The sequence below is a fragment of the Prinia subflava genome, chromosome 3 (assembly GCF_021018805.1).
Source record: "Prinia subflava isolate CZ2003 ecotype Zambia chromosome 3, Cam_Psub_1.2, whole genome shotgun sequence".
Lineage (NCBI taxonomy): Eukaryota > Metazoa > Chordata > Aves > Passeriformes > Cisticolidae > Prinia > Prinia subflava.
In genome coordinates this window covers 31,741,815-31,763,869 of record NC_086249.1, presented here as the reverse complement: position 1 = coordinate 31,763,869, position 22,055 = coordinate 31,741,815, and the positions used below count along the sequence as shown (strand labels likewise).

General features: G+C 34.6%; 1 protein-coding gene across 2 annotated transcripts in view; it reads right to left on the bottom strand.

Annotated features, from left to right (window-relative positions):
- The window catches only part of DYNC2H1 (dynein cytoplasmic 2 heavy chain 1), a 144,120-nt gene that overhangs the window by 120,318 nt on the left and 1,747 nt on the right, over nt 1-22,055 (bottom strand). For both annotated transcript variants that reach the window (XM_063394563.1, XM_063394564.1), the window contains exons 2-30: nt 21,136-21,306; nt 20,476-20,611; nt 20,046-20,164; nt 19,354-19,498; nt 18,339-18,571; nt 17,961-18,095; nt 17,754-17,867; nt 17,458-17,569; nt 17,182-17,306; nt 16,081-16,256; nt 14,525-14,720; nt 13,853-13,948; nt 13,207-13,359; nt 12,998-13,096; nt 12,234-12,373; nt 11,916-12,144; nt 11,335-11,462; nt 9,936-10,051; nt 8,548-8,675; nt 5,343-5,492; nt 4,359-4,564; nt 3,374-3,529; nt 3,168-3,282; nt 2,462-2,632; nt 1,901-2,283; nt 1,022-1,154; nt 815-932; nt 543-655; nt 334-453 (exon numbers count right to left, since the gene is read on the bottom strand). In XM_063394563.1, the coding sequence (XP_063250633.1) occupies nt 334-453; nt 543-655; nt 815-932; nt 1,022-1,154; nt 1,901-2,283; nt 2,462-2,632; nt 3,168-3,282; nt 3,374-3,529; nt 4,359-4,564; nt 5,343-5,492; nt 8,548-8,675; nt 9,936-10,051; nt 11,335-11,462; nt 11,916-12,144; nt 12,234-12,373; nt 12,998-13,096; nt 13,207-13,359; nt 13,853-13,948; nt 14,525-14,720; nt 16,081-16,256; nt 17,182-17,306; nt 17,458-17,569; nt 17,754-17,867; nt 17,961-18,095; nt 18,339-18,571; nt 19,354-19,498; nt 20,046-20,164; nt 20,476-20,611; nt 21,136-21,306 (4,416 nt within the window). The remainder of the gene's footprint in view (nt 1-333; nt 454-542; nt 656-814; nt 933-1,021; nt 1,155-1,900; nt 2,284-2,461; nt 2,633-3,167; nt 3,283-3,373; nt 3,530-4,358; nt 4,565-5,342; nt 5,493-8,547; nt 8,676-9,935; nt 10,052-11,334; nt 11,463-11,915; nt 12,145-12,233; nt 12,374-12,997; nt 13,097-13,206; nt 13,360-13,852; nt 13,949-14,524; nt 14,721-16,080; nt 16,257-17,181; nt 17,307-17,457; nt 17,570-17,753; nt 17,868-17,960; nt 18,096-18,338; nt 18,572-19,353; nt 19,499-20,045; nt 20,165-20,475; nt 20,612-21,135; nt 21,307-22,055) is intronic.

Below are 22,055 nucleotides of genomic sequence, written 5' to 3'. Positions count from 1 at the left end.
TGTTATGGTCCTAAGAACAAATAAAACCATCTTAAAACTTGGCAAAATTTTGCCCAAACTTGCAATGTAATCTAACACAGCAAGTCTCTTCCATTAAGTGGTATGTCAGATTGCCATGTAAAAGACTTGAATACTTCAAATGTTTACAAAGGAATTTAAAAAGAGCACAATTTTCTAAAGAATTTCTCTATATGAAAAATGAGTAAAATTAAATTGATTTGGATTACTGTCTTCCAAATCTAACTGTATAGTTCTCTATAGAAATTAAAAAAAAAAAAAAACTTATTTGGTAATTCTATGACTACACAGTGGCATTACGGGATCAACTACTACCTGGGAAGGAAAGAGCGATGGATCAATTGAACCTTGCGATTTTTTTCCAGCATCAACACAGTCGATTAACATTTTTTTCAGGGTCTCCTTCATCTCTGAAGCCAAACTGTTAAGCCACACCTGACAAAGAGAAAAAAGTTAAAAATCACATTACAAATTAATTTCTCAAAAATGTTTGTTTGAACTAGACTTGGATTTGATTTTCTTACCTCCACATCATTTGATAGAAGAACTTTATTTCTAAGTGGCACAGTTTCTCCTTCTGCTGACTTCATGGCAATTATGTATTTAAATTCTTCATCAAAGCTCACACTATTAATGCCTAATAATCAGAAAACATCAATAAAGTAATATATTCTCAGTCAAACATTATTTACTAACTGTCTAGTCATGGAAAGAGAGGAACTGCAACACATTATTTAGGTTTGAAGAAGCTTATCTCTAAATAAGTAAATTTCACAAATAGAGATTAATGCATTACCAGCAAAAAGTTTCTTAAGATGAGACTGGATAACCAGAGGATTCGTGGATTGTCCTAAAATTTCTAATAAATCATCATCTCCAACAAAATAGAATCTTGGGAATGCTGAGCGTTTCTCCTATATAAAAACAGAATAAATCAATTTTGTTGATTTAAACCCAAGCTTACTAATTTTTTTATAGAAAACTGTATTAATGCTCACTGTACCTCCAGAAACTCATTCAGAGATTTCTGACATCTCTGAAGTTGGTCAAGTATGGTACTTAAGGTATTTTTTATTCCTGCCCGGGCATTCAGCGATGTTATCCTATTGTCATTCTTAATATCTGACATAATGGATCTTGATAGAAAAAAAAAAAAAGAATTCATAAATCCACTATAATTTTAACTTAAATATGACATTTTTGAAGTTAAGTAAGTAAAAATTAACACACAGGCAAGTAATATAAACAGCTGATATATAACTTTTAGGCTTCAGTACTAATGTATAAATATTTCAAAATTTACCTCAACATCTCTCCAATGTGATTTAAGAACAATGGTTTCTTACTAAAATTTCTCTACCCAGAACCAAGAACATTCAATTCTTGACTTTTATTTCTGTTTAAGTCATTTCAACTCAAGCCAAGACAGGTAATGGTACATATCTTTCCATATTTCCAAAACCTACTCCCTTTTTCACCTTTTGACTTGTTTGGAACAAATAAACCAAAGGATACCAGAGTTTCTCCCAAAACTCTGTGTATACTTTCTTAGTGAAAAAAGTGATAGTCTTCAACATGATTCTTGAAAAAATAATTACATCACCTCTACTTCTGCTGCTAAGACTAATCTTGGGCTTGTCTGACTTGATTACAGCCTTTGACACTTCACATGATTCCTTTCTTCACATGTGCCCCATTAAAGGAAAACATTACCACCCTTATTCAGATATATTTTGCCAACATAAATATATACCTTCTGAATTCCTGTCACTGACCTTCTTCATACACATGTCAATTGTTACATGTATTTTCACCATGAAGAATGTTCTAGACTACATGTCAAAGATACTACAAAAGCTAAGTCACATTCCATAACACTAACCTAAAGTTTTCATCAACTCTGTTAAAACGACCTTGTTCTTTGGGTAGAGCTCCACGACCAAATATTGGTTCTAAATAGACCCATTTCCTCTGAATTTGGTTTAAATTCTGCAGGTACTCATCCAAGTCAGCTAGCTTTTTTTCCCAGATGGACACTTTATCTTCAAAACCTTTGTAATATGGAGAATCCTTAAGAGACTGTAGAAGACAGCGATGATCTCCAACTTGATTGACTGTGTCCTTCCAGTCTTTAATAAGCCTGATAGTCTTGCCTTGGCTGTCTTCATAATCTGTTAACACAAAGACAGCTCCAACTCCCCAGAGTTCAAGCTCACGTAATGCTTCTCTGATTGTAATTTCACCTTGAGCTCGACAATTCAAATCCTATTTAAAAGCAAGAATAGATCTCATATGAAACTACAGAGTTTGCAATAAACTCTTCATTCAAAAATATAACACAAATTCTACTTCTACAGTATTCAAGAGATATGCATATGGAATATATATCACACAAAATAAACCATAAAAAACCTATAGATCCTGTATTTAAAATTATGCATACCTTAAGTTCCATTGCTTTTTCTATAATGGCATCTGTCACTTTTAATAGATCTCCAAATAGCAAACCCTCAAGTGTAGTGCCTCGGGGAAGACCCAGAAGACGAAAGAGATCCAACCAATGGTCAGGAGAAAGATGCTCTCCTCTTACGTATTTTAGGAGTGGAATTATCATCTATAGAAAAAATGCATATGTAAATCCTTCTAGTCATTATGAAAATTGCATCTCTTTGATTATGGAGTAACATGCTATTCAAACAAAAATAAAATTTAGATTCCTAAACTGAGGTACAATTTTTTCAGTTCCTGAATTTAAATTTTGGGAGTATGATTCTGAAGACAGCTCATTGTAAATGTGTCTATGTAAGCTGTAATGACCATTCTTTTTACCGTAGAAAATTACACATTCCCAGAAGTAAGTGAAATGTTCAAAACACTATCAGAAGATATTTTGTTAAATATTAACTGGTTTTATTGCAAGAAATGAACAATGAGGTATAGAATGGGTATATTACCCAGTAATACCAAAATATATTTTGTTTCACGGAAATTCATAGAATCACAAAATTATTTGGGTTGAAAATGATCTTAGAGATCACCTGGTTCCAACTCTCCTGCTGTGAGCAGGGACACCTTCCACTAGACCAGGTTGCACACCCAAGCACCACCCAACCTGGCCTCAAGCATTTCCAGGGTAATTAGCATCTTACTTTATATTTGTCCACTTCTTTTTGCAACTTTACTGTCATTACAGTATGTTCTTCCATCTTCCTCAGTCTGTCATGCCAGTTAAACAAAAATTCTTCAAATAGGTGTATCTTACTTCTGCATGAAAATCAAACATAAAAAGGTCGTAACAACACAGTACTACAACCACACTTGTATGCCCATTAAAAATAAAGTAACAAAATGTTACCTAAAAGTAATCCAGTCTTCTTTGGCTTTTTCCTGAAAACCTTGATAAAACTCTTCATACAGTGCCCAGACTTGTGCACAGCTCTGAATATCTTGACTTACAGTTTCTGACAATGATAAATCAGGCTCTTCCAATTTAAAATGATGGCATTCTTCACTGCATTAAAAAATCATTGCATTATGCATTACATTATTTCTCTGTACCTTTATGGACTAATAAATGGCACCATACAGAAATTATCATACTTTTGTAAGAACACTCATTGGCTTTATTGAAGAATATTGCTGCTAGCTGCAATTTCCTTATAATCTCCTTCTTGAATAGAAATAATAAAGAAATATGAGTGATAACTCTTTTACACAACGACCTTCTCCCATATTCTCAATTATTTTTCATAAACTTTCATTTATTTTTTTTTATTTATGAGAAAGGTGAATTAATTTGTGCCCTCAAAATCAAAAGTGGAAAGAAAATAATTTTGAATTATTAGTTTCTTCCTGGTGATAAAAAGAATATGCTAGGGTTTTTTTACCATCATTTACATGCCAAGGTAACAAGTTAAATAGAAAACTTCATCTTCAAGACCTGCAAGAATGAGCGCGGACACTAACTGGGAGAGGTAAGCTCCTGTCCACTTAAGTTACAAGAGGATTGAGGTTCTTTTTGGACAAATATCCCAAACCTTCTCTTAGTGAGAATTTCAGAAGTCAGAATTAAACCTTTACTACAAACTTCCTTTTGCAAGAACTTAAGAGACTTTTCAGTTTATTTATCAACAAAACAACTGGAAAAACTTAGCTTAAGAAATTCCTTTTAGGTAAAATCAACAAAAAGGACCCAAAAGCTAATGAAAAACATCTAATACAAATTAAATTACTTACAATACCTGTTGTGATAAAAATTAGCAAACATTTTCTGAGATATTATTGCTGCAAAAGATCAATACATTAATGAATAAGATAAACAGAGAAATAAACATACATACATGAGTTTTTCTTTCACGGTTTGAAGTTCATCAAATTCTTTTTTTTTTTCTTTTATCATCTGAGCACTTTTCTCGAGTACATCCTGGTCACCTGCTTCAATGACATCATCACTTGGCTTTAGCTGATCCCAGCGAGCTTTAAATTTTTCCAGGTCTTGAAGATATACATTGATACGTGAAAGCACATTTCCTTTCATCATTTCCATCTGCAAAGCAATAGGCAAAATTACATTCCCTCATGTTTGTATCTACACCTATGATCAAAATCAAAGCATTGACTTCAAAACTTGATAATGACAACTTGATCAAAAATCAGACTCAAAAGAGTTCTTGTGTAATACCTGAAGAAATAGTTCAACTTTATTCTCCTTGTTTTGTTTTTCTTTTAAAGGGGGCACTACTTTTTTTTATTATGCTAGTACTTGAGCCCTAGTTATTTAGCCTATGCTACCTACTTAGTTTTGCCTCTTATAGCACATAGAGAAATTGCTGTATTTGTATGGCATACTCATATCTTCAGTAGAATTTAAATAAGCTAAGTAGTTCTTGCTGATGGACTGGAATTACAGGACTGCGCATATATTAGCAAAGTTAAGTGAAAAGAAAATAAAAAGCATCAGTACTAGAAACATGATAAAGAAATAAAAATGCTATCTTTAAACTGTTATCCTCTTTTCCTCTGTTAACCATTGCATTTATTAAGCCATTTCTGTCACCAGAAAGTTGTTTTGAGACAGAACTACAACACTACGACGTTTATTTCGGCATCAATGAAAGTTTTCCCTAGTTAATGCTTCAGAGTTTCCAGTTACTGCTTGAGAGACTAAATATTCTTCTTAGACGGCTCTCCCTCAACTCAACAATGCCTGTGTTATTATTGAACTGACAATATTTATGGATTCAACCTAAGAAAAAAGTATTGTTTCAGACATATTAAAAATAACTTCGACACTTCCAGGTAAAACTTTCAGCTTTCATTGCTACCTGTTCAGCAATCATAAGCTGGTGGCTTTCCATCATTAATTCAAATTTATCCCATGTAGCTCTTAGGTTGCTGATACTGTCCAAACCTGCACCAGCCACAGTTCGCAGAAGTTTGTTTTTATCTTCAGCCTCTTGAAACAGGAGAAAAACCTAAAATCAGGAAGATCAAAAATAGGTGTGTATGTAAAAATTCAGCAAATCCCGTTTATCTAAAGCAAATACATATGAATTGCCAATTCTGTATGCACAGATAATTAGCTTATATACAGCTGCTTTCTTAATACTTATAGAATAATAATAAAACATTTTAAAAAATAGTATCTGAGGTATTAAGAGAAATTCTAAACCTTGATCCTAACATGAGATATACAGAGGTGAATGTTAATTATGAAAGAAGTAAGTTCCACCTTACATATTGCAGAGATCAACTCAATCAAATTGGAAAACAGCAGCAAACAACAGAATTCGATAAATCTGTGTGTATGTTTGCTGGCTTTGGCTGGGATGTACTTAGTTTTTTTCTTAGTAGCTGGTATGGGGTTATGTTTTGGACTTGTCATGAAACTGATGCTGACAATAGGGAGATGTTTTAGTCACTGCTGAGCAGGGTTTACAGAGAGCCAAGGCCTCTTCTGCCCCTTAGCCCGCCCCACCAGTGAAGAGACTGAGGGTGCACAAGGGTTTGGGAGGGGACACAGCCAGGACAGCTGACCTCAGCTGACCCAAGGGACATTTCACAACGTATGGCATCATGCTCAACATAGAAAGCTAGGGAAAGGAGGAGAAAGGGAGCATCCAGAAAGTTGTTTGTCCCTCCAAGTCATCGTTACACATGATGGAGCCCTGCTCTCCTGGAGATGGCTGAATATCTGCCTGCCCATGGGAAATGATGCATGAATTCCTTGTTTGCTTTGATTATGTGTGGCTTTTGCTTTACCTCTTAAACTGTCTATATCTCACCCCATGAGACACAGCCAGGCAGAGATATTCCATGCCATATAATATTTCCTTCCCTTCCCTTTCCTTTCCTTTCCTTTCCTTTCCTTTCCTTTCCTTTCCTTTCCTTTCCTTTCCTTTCCTTTCCTTTCCTTTCCTTTCCTTTCCTTTCCTTTCCTTTCCTTTCCTTTCCTTTCCTTTCCTTTCCTTTCCTTTCCTTTCCTTTCCTTTCCTTTCCTTTCCTTTCCTTTCCTTTCCTTTCCTTTCCTTTCCTTTCCTTTCCTTTCCTTTCCTTTCCTTTCCTTTCCTTTCCTTTCCTTTCCCCTTCACCTTCGCTCATCTTAGTTCCCTCTTCCTCTACATCCTCTTATCTACCTTGAGCCTTATATGGAGCTCTCTGACATTCAGGACATCCCTCAAACAGTAGACACCTGTGCATCAATAACTGCATTGAGCTCTCAGTGGAGCTAAGGAACTCAGGAGGATGAGCCACAAGGTGCCTATCTCAGGCTGACAAGGATTGCTCCAGGCTGCAGCTGACTACACTACTGGGACTTGATTGAGTTCCTCACAAATACACTTTTCGGGCCATCCCAGATGTCCTATGGCACTTCCACAGCCTCCAGCTGCAACTACAGAAAGGTAAGGGCCTCCCAGAACTTATCTGTTATGGTTGCCAGCCTTGTGGAGATGTTGGAAATGCATCTCAGTAACTCTGGAACTGCTCTTTTGGGCAACTGCACCAGACTTCTGCTGAGCATATGAACAGCACATGCACTGCAGACAGCTCCACACAAACACCTAAACTCAGATGCACTCATTCAGAACTGAATCCTTCAAAGGATAAATACTGTCCAGCTGGGAAGAGCCAATATGGATTTTGTAGAATTCCACAATCTTGTAGAACCAGAGCTCTTTAAAGGCATCTCAGTAAGGGTACAGATGAAGGAGAAGTTAAATCAGATATTCCAGTTGAGTTTACAAAAAGCTTTTAACATAAGTCCTCATCCAAGGCATTTAAGGAAAACTGGTAGCCTTGAAATAAGAACAAAAGCCCTTGCACAGATAATTAATTTGGAAAAGGACAGAAAACAATGTTAGAGGAAATGGCTAGTTCCTGCAATCAAAAAATATCACCCATGGAGTTCTGTAGATACCTGTTCTGGACTGCTCAAAGTGGTTATAAAAGAATTGGAAAAGGAGACCAGCCTGTGTGACGATAAACTTTACTGATGATAATATGTTATTTCAGGTATTAAAATACTTCACACATTAAGAACTGCAGAATGAATGTAGAAGAAATAATGACTGATGATACTGTTGACAAGCAAAATTCAAGTAGATAACCATGAAGGGACATAAATGTGAAAAAAATAATTTCACCTGTACTAGTTGAATCCTAAGATAAAAACTGCACTTCGGATTGGTATCTTGGGGTTATGACAGTTAGTTTTACCAAAATGGGAGCTTAATCTACAGAGTAGAAGCAAAACAAATGTTGAGTCACAGAGACCAAAAAGATAGTAAGAGGTAATATTACTATTTTGTCATATAAATCCATGGTTTATTCGGATCTTAAAAACTGAACAAAATCTGTTGGTCACAGAGAAAAATGAAATAGAAAGATAAGACTAATCAAAAGGCAACAAGGATGATCAAAGTTATGAGTGGGTTTATGCATAAGACAAGATTAGATTAACTAACACTCTTCAATCTACAACAGAGATGGCTGATACCAGACACAACCATGTGGAATACAGTCACGTGCCAGGAAAAGGAAGAACAGGAACTGTTTGGTCCATATCTCTTCCAGTATAAGACATAAACGGTATGAAGTTAACAGATGCCAGTTGGAAAAAAAAAATAAAAGGAGAGGGTTCATCATGTAAGGGATAACTGAACTACACTTTACCAGAGTATATTCTGGATATCAAATATGTATTTGCTCTCAAGAGAAGATGAGGTAAGGCTGTGGAAAAGAAATCCACTGCAAGTTACTATATGCTCAGGAACCACATAAAACTCAGCAATGGTTCAGGTTGAAGGTTAGAAGTAAAAAGTATCAAATATGCTACCCTGATTTTATATTTTCCCCTAGGTAAATCACTCCACTGCTGGACACAAACTACTGTGCTACATGGACTACTGCCCTGACCCTACATGACCTCTGTGTGATCTTTATTAGTTATTATTAAATATAAGTTTCTATACTAAAAATTAATTACAGTTTTATAGCTGCTGTTCTGGATAGAATAAAATAGTATCTTACCCCTTCTTTTCGTTCATGTAGGCTTAAATATTTTAAATTGTCTTCTGCTATTTCCTCTACAGTCTGGGGCCTAATCACAAGTGTTTCCATGGCATCAGTGAGAAATGTAGAAACATCACATAGATGAGCTACATGAAGATGGAAAACAAAGTTATCATGGAGAGAATATTTGTAATTTTAAATATCCAAGTCAGACAAATGCACAAGGATACAGCATTAGTCGTAACTATGCAAAGTATTTGTTTAAAAATTGCAGACTCCAATCTTGACTACTACCTGAAAGAAAATTGCACATTTGTGTTTATACATAGTTTTTCAAATGTGATCCATTACATTCAGTGTATGATTTAGACCGCAAGTATCAGAATCCTTTCTGAACATTAAACATAAATACTGAGGCATTTATTTATACACTTTGAAAGGCTGTGTAGGTCTTTTTTTTAGGTAAACAGATAAAAATAGATGTTAAAATCGCTTTGAGGTCTTGGGGGTTTTTTTCTGTTTGTTTTGGTTTGGGTCTTTTAAAGCAGCTAACTAACTAAAACCACCTTACTTTACATATTGAAAAGACTCCCAAACAAATGCCTGAATAAGCTCTAATGTTGCATTTACCTACCAAGGTAAATCTCTTTTGATACTGAGAAAGGAGCTGTACAGCTCCACAAAATCTTCCAGGGAAGACTCACCTTTCAGGCTATGGAAATAATTCACTTTCTTGCCCAATCCCTGTTCTATGTTTCCTATGACAACCATTAGATTTAAAGCACAAGGCAGTATTATTCCTCATCATCTACACTTTATTCCATTTTGTCCTGCTGTTCCAGATATAGGCCAACCACCCAAAACAGGGAAATGTTTTGTATTCCTCAATACAGTTTTAACAGTTTTGACAATCTAAGCAACAAGTAATTCTATGAACTAAGTCTATATTATTTTAGGCTCTTCATGAAGTATTTCAATTTGTAACAAAAAAAATTGAACAGCATTTTTATTACATTTTATAACACCTTCTCAAACACCTAGGAAATTTTCCTCCCTCAAACATTAAATAAATTTTCCTCTCTGAAGCAACAAAATTTTCCTTCAGATAAAAGAAACAAGCAAAACAATGTTCATATGTATTCTTTTACACCTGTAACAGATGTGGCCCAAACAAGAGAACAGGAAAGACACACAATGGACATCAAAGGGTCCCAGGTTAGGTCTATAGTGAAAAAGTAATATTGAGGAATCCACAGCTGTAACAGATTACCTCCTCTGCACTGTGATTTCTGCAGTTCACTGTGCCTGAAAGTAAAATATTTCTTTAAAATAGTATTTACATTAACACAAATGTGCCTAAGTACAACAGAAACAAAAATAAAATACTATTCATTGAAGTTATTTACCTTGAATGGATTTTCTCAAAGAAACAACTAGAACGTCGTACAACTTCTGGATGAAATCATCGATTACAGTTTTCACCGGGTTGCAATTAACAGTTAAACAATCTATTCTGATTGTGCTTCAAGACAAGAGAGATTAAAACATAGCAAATATTCAGTAGCATACTTAAATGTTAGTATCCCTAGATCTACACATATCTATAGTTTACCCTAACTTTACAGTTTAATGAAAAATTTCCCTTATAATTCTACAAATGTAAGTCACAGCTTATTGGGGAAATTATTTTTAAATATTTATAACAATTGAAATATATATAACAATTATGCATATATACTTTTGGTTTTATGAGGACTGAGGATCAATGGTCTGCTGCTCCAAATAGTTAGAAAATGGCTTGATTTTATATAACCAGTGCCATAAAATTCTGAAAGACTATTACCATACTCAAAAGAAAAATATTTTCATTATTGTATATTTCTGTCTTTCATTCTTTAATTTCCATGAGAGTTTAGTTACTCATCTTTCAGTAGCAATAAGAGAAGAAAAGCCATAGAGAGTCATTTCAAGGCCCCATATCTAATGTATCAGTGACCATCAGTAGATACCTAAAGAACACTAAGAAAAAGGTTTGCCTTATTTGATATTTTCCTGACTATCCTCCCTCAAAACTAAGATTTTCAACTCACAGATTTCTTAGCAACATGTTGCTTCTGGCTATAAGGCACATTAGCCAGTTTCTCTTTTATTCACCTCAGTCTGTCCATGAACTCATGGAAATCTACTACTCAGAGTATCACTAGTCAGCAAGCTCTACCGGTCTCCAGCATGAAATGTCACATCGTTTTCCTTGTTCTAAGCATGATTCCTACCATTTTATTTTAGAACTCCTACCGTTTAGAATTCCTACCCTTTTATTTTAGAACTCTAACCATACAGTACAGTAAGTTCATGTGAATTTATGTAAGAATAAAAGCCTACCCTAGCATTTTTTAAACTGTAAGTTATAAGAGGCAATCAAATGTTTCAATACAGGAATTATTTCATGACAAACATTTGCTATGTCTGTTCCTAACTGCCATATATATTTCACATGTACAGAACTTAGCTAAAAGATTTGTTAAAATATTATGTTTTGTAATATTTCAGAATTAGTCCTGAATTCTGAGGAGGTCTCCCATTATATTAAGAGGAAGTAATTAAAAGTTTTCAGAGAAGGTGGCACGGATAAAAGAGAGTTTCTAAAAATAAAAACGAAAAATTAGAATCTAAACATTTAAAGACTACATCAACATTTTAAAAATACTTGAAATTCTATTTATATCTTCATCTCTATTTTGCTATTACCTTCAAAATATCTGATAGAATACATTATTGAAACAAAAGAATAGAGTTACACGATACCTTGGAAGACGTTCTGCTTCTTTCCCTCTCACTTTTAATGCTTTGAAGTTTTTCTCCCAGTCCTGTTTGCTAGAAAGATGTGTCTTCACCAAAGGTTCCATATCTACTTGGCCAATTACGATCCATTCCTTTCCAACATTATTTTTTATTCCACGGAAAAGAAATATTTTCCACATTAAAAAACTATTTCTCAATAACATTAAAATACTTTAATAATATTTTCAAGCTACATTGTCTTTCACCTTTGTGCTTCTTCAATTATCTGTAAAATTTCTTAGTGCAAAAATCAGGAGGTAAAAACTGGTTTGACATGTTCACACATTCAAGGATATTCAAAACAAGAGAGACTGAAAAGTTAGCTATTATACAGTACTTTAAAAGGGAACTGGACATATACTTCAAGTCAGGCATTAAGTGGTTGGGTTAACTTGGATGGACTTGGCTAAGTCTTTACTTATATGCCTTGAAGAAAAGGACAACCATGCACAAACGTCATTGCTCAGCTTCTAGAATGTCCACAGCGTAAAATGATACACATCTAAGGGAAAAAAAGGGATGAGTCAGTCCACTACTGAAAATACCTTGAATTGATTAGAAACATCTGTCAGCCTTCTGAACAAATCCTCTGCTTTACTGAAAGCGGTCAGAAATCCATTGGCATTTCTTTCGATCATAACAGTGAAAATAGACTCATCTTCTGGCTCACTTACTCCCCTAAACTGATTTGGAATAGAGATGAATCTCTTCATTTCTCTGTAATATCTAGCTCGTACTTCTTCAAAAGGAGGTCTGAATTGCAAGCGACCTTGCCTAAAAAGTGAAACAAATAATAGAAAAACTAATATTTTAATGTAATCTGTGCCTGAATATTTTCTTTTAAGGCAAAAAAAAAATCTTACTTGAATGTTAGATCTACAATTATCTCTGGTAAATTCTCATTGAGTGCTTCTAAGCCCATTTGATACTGATGCTCCAGAGCTTTGTACAGTTGATGATTCCAGTGTCGTCTCCAAGCTTTCATATCACTCGATTTGAAACCCTAGGATATAACAATATTTACTATTATTTTATTCTTCAAACCATAATTATAACATGAAACTGCACATGGTATAAAACCTGAAGACTAGATCTTAGTAAAATTCAGTAATCACACAGCTGGAACAGACTGGGTCACAGCACCAAGTTGGTTTAAGGACCACCTGGACAACATACTTAAGTCACATTGTTTAGTTTTAGATAGTCCTGTGAGAAGCAGGGAGTTGGACTTGATGGTCCTTGTGGGCCCCTGCTAACTCAAGATAGGAGTTTTTGGTTTTGAGACCAGTTATTGCATTTATTGCATTTATCGCATTTATTTCAGATTGCATTAATGGCTCAGACACAGCTAATCTACAGTACCTGAGGTTTTCCTATTTCCTCATCTAACACCTGTAATTGACCAAAAGTTCTTGTCCCATTACTAGTATGACATAAAAAAATTATCTCCATTCTCCTCATCTGTGATTTTACCCCACATCTGGCATTAACTAGGATACAGATGTTTTCGTATGACAACTAGTAACATCTTAAAATTAATTCAATCATGCTATGTTTGAGTCTTAAATCTTGATTACTGTTGAAAATTCAAATGTTCACAGTTTGCAGTAGGAAAATCAAACCCTGCCTGTGACTCAAGGCTGGCAAAACCAGTTCTGAGCTCCTGGAGTCCCTCTTTCCAACGCTGCTGCTGCCGAAGTAGATCAATATTCATAAGTGATATGACCTGTTAAAAGAATTTTAAGAAATAATAAACATACTCATCATCATGTAAATGAAAGACAGGTTAAAGTATGCTATAACAGACACGACTTCAATTTCATCTGGAAAATATACCTTTTGCATGAAGTTTGTGTGCCACTTTCTTAGTTTTCTATTTTCGGTGGAAAGCCGTTCAGCAGCAGCTTGGAGTTTTTGGATATAAGCCTCCAGTTCTCTGGGATTATCCCATGTTATTTGAGCTTTTCCTCCAGGACCAGATTTTGAATGCTTTAAAAACACACAAACTTTGTAACATTTAATGAGAAAAACAGTCTAAAAGCTAGCATACAGAAGTGATAATATAAAAAAGATGGTTGTATTCCTAGCAAAGAAATGGAGGATCTCACTTTTCCTGGATGCATTACAGACAAAATAACCTGGCAAATCACAAACACATAGGGGCATACAGCTACATCAGTGCACTGAAGGATTAATGACAGACTCCTAAGAGAGTCTGAAATAGATCAACTGATGTTGAGACTGCTGCTCCACAAACATAAGCAGACATCTGAAGATGAGAGGACACCCTAAACGCCTCTCTTCGTCTTTGTTCTGCACATATCAAAATCAAAAATGTGACATTAATAATTGTTAATCAACTTCCTGTTTATCAAGAAATATTTCTTTTAAATTACAATGTAATAAGTGTAGAAAAAGCAGCACAAAATATACACAGATATCACTGAAATTAAAAAGACAAAGAAAAGGGGAATTCTTTCACCTTAATTATCTGTTCAAATGCTAGAGCAGACTGCAACATCATTGGCTTTTGACTCGCAATCATTTGTTGATCAATAGAATTATAGAAATGTGCCACCTGTAAAAAAAGGAGAGTTTATATTTAGAAGAAAAAATAAAAAGTCTTATGTCATTTTTTCCCTAGCTGTAGCGGCATCTCAGATATCAATGACACCTCATGTGAAATTGAATTGAAATGTAAGCAAATCAAAACATACGTGGCATTGAGTGCAACCAGAAAAATATACCACCCCCCCCTGCAAAAGCCCCACATATACTTCCACTAAAACACTTGCTAATATATTTTCAGTTGGAAACTAGCAATGGCAAGGACAAATTGCTACATTTTATGACAATTCCCTTTAGTCATAAAAAACTGAGACTAAAAACAGGTAATCAACTAATTAGTCATCTTAATTTTGTAATTCATATGGCTTTAATACTGCATTTCAAAAGAAGACACATTCTGAAATTGTAAAGCATATCTTTACTTCTGTTTTCTTTTCTGGACTTAGCTAATTTGTTCAAGAAAGAAGTCACTTTCACACAGACAAGCACAGTGAAAAGTGTAACCACACAGACAGAAAAGACAGCACTGCAGGAAAATTCAAGCTGGGAAGTCAGAACAGGGAATTCCTATGGCATAATCTTATACCTGCTTGAGGATGACCGCCTGCTTGCAGAACTTCTGTGCAGTGCTTGCAAGGTGCTGTATTTTAGCTGGTACAGCAAAGCCGAGTGCTGAGAGCTGACGTACTTCTCTTAGCAGAGTCACCAAACGATCTGAGTAAAGGATGTTTAACGCTCCAGAAATGGGATCCAACTCCATCACAGGGCTATTAGCTTGGATACTGAACCAAAATCAATCATATTACTGAATATAATTGGTATTTATCCTTTTTTAGGTGCATTTTACCATAAAACAACAAAGTATTCTAAATATGTTTAGAATACATTCTATTTTGTTTTTCTACGCTTATAATATTTTAATTTATTCAGAAATTATTCCAGTAACCTTGCCTTTAATTCAAAGCCAATGAAGATAAGAGAATTAACAATGCCTATCATTTTTGCTTACAAAGTTTTTCTGGTTTGTGACAAGAATTAACTCACAGCTAGAATGTATTCTAAATTACTCTGTATCCATCACAGTCTCTCAAGCAGGTGTCTTAGCCACCCCAGCATTGCAAAGGGGGAAAAAATAATGAGGGAACCAATCTAAGAATCAGAACTTGCATTAATGGGGCATTTTGGTATTTCAGCCAAACAATAATAAGAACATCAGCCTATCTTCAGACTTTACTCCATTTTTTTTCTACTTTAGCAATGCTTCTATCACCATCCTTTAATAAACACTTCAGCCTTACTCATTTTTTTCCTTCTTTTTTTTTTTCTTATCTCTTTTCTAGTTTCTATATCCATTGCATTCCTCTTTGTAGGGAGCTATTTCTTTTCTTGTTCTTTTAATTGACCACTTCACATCTTTTAAAATCTCACAGTAACAAAACTGTATGCTACTAATACATTACATGTCTGTCATATATTTGAGTATTTTCATTAAAATAAAAGTTTTCACTTAAATATCAGCTCCTGTATCCTCTGTAACTGTGGACAAATCATTTTCAGAGGAATTTTTCAACACCCAGAGTTGAAGACAGAAGCTATGTGGCCAACCAACTAAAACAAAAATTATTAAAATACATTTTAGTATCTTAGACAAAAATTTTATTATTTTGGGAAAAAATCATGACGTTTAAATTATTATGCTTGCCCTTCTTTCATCTGCCTTATGTAGACTGCAGATTTTCTTGTGAATAACAATTAATTTGTTACCCTGCATGTGTTATCTGTATATCACAGCTATACTCTCATCTAGTCTCTATACATTATCACTATAAGGATTACAATGGGTAACAAGTAAGAACAACAAGCAAACCAAACATATCTTTCATTCCACGTGCTAACAGAAACTTCAAGATTAGTTATTAATCTGCAATATTACCTATTAATTAGTAATTAATAATATTGTCCTATATACTTCACCTCACCAAGCAAGACTGGCAGGATGATGAATAAATTGTTCTATTTTGTCCCTCCATTCATTCTGAATTCTGTAATTTTTTTTTATTTCTTTTGTCAAGTTCTAATGAATTACACTCCATTACAGATCTCATTATTTAATAAACATTATTTAAACAACAGTATATTTACCCAAGTCCTGACTTGGGATTTGATAATTCTGACTGGATATTCCTAGACCAATCATCAAATTGTTCTTGCTCATATACTTTTAACTGCTCCAGAAAACAATCTGCACTTTCATGAAAAGTTTGGAATCCAGGTAAGTCAGAGAGAAGTGCGTCTGCCAGCTTGATGGAATCATCCACCTTAAATACAAAAACAAACAAAAGAAGCTTAACTTCCCAATATTCAATCAGAAAAGAAAAATCATCACAATATAAATCAGTATTACAAAACATCCAAGTGGGATTCAAAAGCTGATTAGGAAAAAGAAAGTGACTTCTGAACTGTGTCCCAGATGTTTGAATTCTCTTTACAGTAAATTGGGTTTGAATAAGCTGTCCACTGACAACACTGACAATTGCATCCACCCCTATTAAGACACCCCAGGATATCCAACTTGGTCTTTAACTCTCTGTATAGGCACAGATCTCCCATGAGTCTTCTGTTGTATCTCTAAAGTCCATGACAGTACTCAAGGGTACTTGAAATGGAATTTCACATCTACATGTGGACAAATTAAAGCCCTAGTCAATACGATCAGTGGCTATTTGAGAGCAATTAAAAAATTCAGCACAGCCCAAAGCAGACATAAAACTGAGATACATGAGCTGAACCAGGCAAATAGCTATTCCAGGATAAGTAACTTCTATTTTCATTCAAATCGTTATTGTAGAGGGCACTTCTGTTCACAAAAACATTTTGGTTTTCACTGGTCAAAAAGTGTTCACAATAACAAGTGAAAATTAGGATTTCAGAATCTGGGTATCTGTGAATCCTAAATACAATTTTAAATTGCAACCTGGAGGGTAAAATTTAACAAAAACACCTACTGTATGAATTTTGGTCTTTTTTTGTTTTTTTAAAACATTCAGTTTAACAAAAAAAGACTCCATTCTAGGTCTGCTAATAAAATTCAACTTAGCAAGCAGCACCACTGGTAAGGAATCTTGATTATGTAACTCTTGGGAAGCCCACAATTTTTCTGTGTGGAATTCTTCACAGAAACGTCAAGTACCATGGTTTACATTCTACGATAAATCATGTGTAAACAGTAACAGAATCTGTTACCTTCAGTTCCAGCTGCTGTACCCATACAATATTATTGACAACTTCAGAAAGGTTCTTGCCTGACAGCGGTCCAGAAATATCCCCAGGAACACCATGGCACCGAGTTTCAAAGTCTGTCTCATAGTCTAACATGTGCAAAAGATTCATTAGACCAGAAATCTAATAGAACAACCTTAGACCATTATTGCAGTTATAAAAATATACTAGGAAAACTGACATAATTCTAGAAGTAAATAAAGATACTAGCATTTACAAAAAACTAATGCAATTAAATACCTTTGACATAATCTTGAAGTGCTGCCAGCAATGTTTCCCTTTCAAAAAGCAATTCTTTGCTTATATTTGGGTGCTTTATCAGGTCTTTATGCTTCTGAAATATCTGAAGAAGCTGGAATATGAAGATTTTAAAAAGTTACAACTTTCTCATAAAAAAAACTAAACATAGGCCGACACCAATCAGTAGTGCCATCTTTGGCTGTAAGTACTAAGTACTCCTATCCCCTAAACTAACTACTTAGGAATTAAATAACTTGATCTTCAGGAAAGTTTTCAGACTACAGAATTAACCTTACCTGCTGTGGGCTGTCCTGAATTTCTGAAATAACTTTCTTCAATTTGCTTGCTATTTTTTGTTCCACCGGTGCAATAATTCTTTCATACTGAGAAACTGCTGCTTTCCATAATGGCTAGAGATAATGAGTTTATGTGTTAGTTTAGGACTATATACATTGCAGAAAGACACAGAAAGAATGTGAATAAATTAAAAATAAGCATTATACCTCTGTGTAAGGATTATAGTGTACAGGATTTAGGCCAGCAAAGGGTTCAAACACATGGGAAAGATGTAAAGAATTTTGTTCTCCAGCTGGCAAAAAGAACATAAGCTTTTCATGCAGTGTTCTAACAGTTAGCACCTATGAGGGAAAAAAAAGTATTCGATATAACAAATGTATTTTTACATAAAATTTATATTTGCAAGTACACATCTCTCTCCTTTTTACAAGAAACTTTTGAATGGCTCAGACAAGCAGATTATGGAATACTATCTGACCCTGAAAAGACTACAAAAGACTATTTTAATTCTCTTTTTTTAACTTGAAACAATGCTGTTTAATTCTGTGTCTAAAGAAACTAATGTGCATAATTCAAATCTCTACCTCATCAAGACGTTGGCCAAGTTTGGCTATCAGTTCCGGGAAATATTCCTCGTTTTGCCATGGATGTAGTGTGTAACGTTGCCATAGTTGTCCAGTTAGGTTTTCACAAGCTGACACCCACTGTTCACAAACCAAGATGCCAGCCTGTATATTTTCTTTAACACTGTGGAAAGTATCCTCCCACAAATTCAAAGTTGCTAATTTTCTCTGAACAAATCTACCTAGTGAGCCACCTAGAAGATGGAAAAGTATAAAAAAACATAGGTGTTATGTTTGTTTAAAATAATTCCTTCAAAGCTACACCACATTCCAATCACGTTTTTTCAAAAAAACAGTGTAGTGTCTTGATTTCAAACCACACAAATGAAGCAATGACTGATTATTTTGTTTCAGATTCAAAAAATCTCAAACTCCAAGGTAAACAGAAGTTGGTCCAACATGTGAAGTTGATGGATTTGGATTCTGGATTCCACACACAAGCATCTGTCTCTATCAGTAGCAATGGTTGTACCTGGCTGCTCCCTACAACTCTTCCTCTCACACACACGCACATCTGGCAGAAGCACACAAAGTCACTGTCCTATGCCGGTCCCCAAACATGGGGCTGTTGTCAAGAGAATGAGCGAAGGACCTCTCTGCACATCCTGCTCTCACCTCCACACAGACTGAACTGACCTTTAACGGGAGTTTATGTAAATAAATTTTCTCCTCTGAGAGAAAGACAAGGAGTCAAACAGAAGCATGACAAATCCAGCCCACAGGCTGAAAGGTATCCAACTCCATCTTCTATCCATCATCTACCCAAGCATGTGTGAAGGCATCTACCAGAACTGGCTGAATTACCACATACCACATACTAGAAAGCAAATAATATCTATGGATCATAATTACAAGAAGCAAGCACCTTCATGCTGTGGGCTGTTACTGGTGCCTTTACAAGGAAGAAGGTTTCTGCTCAAGGAATCATTTTACTTTTCTCGACTGTTCGTTTAATAAAGACTGCATAAAGGTTTACCTATCACATCCAAGAGATTATGCATGCGAGACTGTGGATAAGGATCGTGTTCTGTTTGTCTCCACACATTATCAACAGTATCCTTGGTAGCCTCCACCAAATCCACAACTTCAAATAATGACAGAGTATCCAAGTTGTAATAATCCTAGAAAAAAAAATCCTTAATATATTTACTTTGCAAATAGTATTGTCGAAACATTTACACTTTCCTGAAGCTGGCAAGTGGTGTAGTTTCCTGAGGTTTACTGCATAACAGAATATGCCATAATCCTATCAAAAAAACAAACATTTGTGTAAGTTTATTCATGTGAAGTATTCACTGCTATCTGAAGCATTATTCAAGAAAATGCTTTGTGGGTGCTGAAAGTGTTGCATAACAGCACTAATAGTGTCCTTTTCCTCTCGTGTGTCAATCCCCAGTTCACAAACTGTAGCATACAGTTGTATTTCCACAGCTGCTCCTGGTATTCAATGATCAAATCCACTCTCAATCAAACATTGGTATTCCCATGCACCACTGTCACTAGAAACTACATGAAAATCATTTGAAATTCTACCTAAGAAAAAAATAACTAAATAGTTATATATTCATGTATTTGGAAAGAGTGTACATACACTGACAAATATTTCACAGGAAGAGTGTTTTTACTAAGTCTAGAAATACATGACTAATCAAACAAAATAAAACATACTTTTGCAATGTCCTCAAATAGGTCTCTAAAATATGAAGCTCTCTCCTTACTACGTCCTTTATTTCCATGATGAGCACATTCTCTCCAGAACTGAAATTCATCTGTTGGTGTAAGTATAGCTGCAAATAAAATAGAAAATAATAATATATTAAATAAATGAATGTTTATAAAATATGTTCAGTCAGAACATACTTTCTCAAGCAAATTTTTACATATGCTTATGTGAATATCCTTTAACTTCTGATCCTGATTAGATGTGGTATAAAAGTCAACTGTGGTCTTCTGGCATCACCATAATTCCAGTCTACTAACAAAAGCCAGTTGTATTTCACACTGTGCAATCACTGAGAAATCTAAACACTCAACCTGTAAATAAATTATTTACTCCAAATTCAAAATTAACTATAAAAGACATAATTGCAAAACAAACCTCGCACATCATCTTCGCCGAATTTTGTTCCTGTGTTACTGGGATCTGATATTCTGAGAGCAGTACTCAAGCCAGCTTCAAGCTCACTTAAAAGCTTCTGGAGCTTAGGATCTAATGCTTTACTCCACTTCTCATCCTGTAATGAAAATATCAAAAATTATGACTCACATGATAGAGCAATTACTATTTTCTTCCCAGTAATCTTTAAAATAATATAAAAATTCAGATTAAGTGCCAACCACAAGGTGGGACAATGTAGCATTTTTTTTCTCTAAAGACAAGGAAGAGCACCTCATTCTTTTAACAATTCAGAATAATACTATAAAAAACATTTTTTATCACGAAATCAAAAGTCAGTTGTCAGGTTTATAAAGGCACCTTGAAAGTGTGTGAGCTGTTTTTTCACATTAACCACCAATTGCCAGTATTCCACACTTCCAGTCAGGCATATGTATGACCAGAATCTTCCTCTCATCCTTACTGATAGGAGCTTAAGTACTTTCTTTAACTTAGAAATTATAACTATCACCCATTGCTTAACCTCCTCAAATATTTTGGTTTCATAACATAAAACATTTAGCTCAGAATTAGGTAACATCCTATTGAATTCCAATGTCTCCATATAAATCTACAGAACATTTCAACTAGTATCTTGCTCACCTTCAGTAATGCTGGTGCAAACACTTGTCGTACAGCTTGATAAAGGGTGTTGATTGGTGAATCTAGCATAGATGACACAAGAATATTACTGTGAAGATTATCTTCAGTAATTACATCAGGTCTCAGCTTAAAGAACACCAACACATTATTCTTTGAATCAGTAGCTTCAATCTGTAATAATTAAGAAAATAGGATTAGTTTAGAAAGCTGTTACTGACTGCTAAACTACATACACCATTTACACAAACAATTTGCATCAAGAAAAAAAACATAAAATATCATATTACTCCCCCTGGGCTCAAATCTGGTAGTATTTGATTTGCACAGAAAATTAAATTTTTTATGATCCTCATTTCTGAGTCCAGAGGAACCTGATTTCCAACATCAAATAAAATACATAAAGCCTTCTACAGCATATAATGTCTGTAAATAACATCATTTCTTACTGTATTTTGAAAATTCCACTTACCACTTTCTCTGGACAAAACAGAAAGTCTGTCTTGTGCCTAGAGAAACTAACCATGAAGCCTATTTTTTTAATTGTTTTAATTTTAATTTTTATGCTACAAACCCTTGGGAATATTTTCTATATATTCTAAATATGCTGTATGGTTTTCATGAGTTTGTAAATAGATTACTCAAAGATTTCTAAAGAACAGAGACAGGCATACTCCTTCATCAGTAAAATCATAAATTGCAACATGACTAATGTTCCATCCACAGCCCAACTTACAGGTAAAGTTCCAAAAATTGACAAAAAGTAATTACTGAAAATATCTGTGGCTGAGGAGAATTCATAGAATAGGAAAAAATTATTAAACATCTCATAAATTAATAGCAAAAAGATATGCTAAGTGAAATCCCAGATTCTGTCCAATGTTAAACATCTGTGTACTATTTTTCTGTTAAAAGAAACAAAT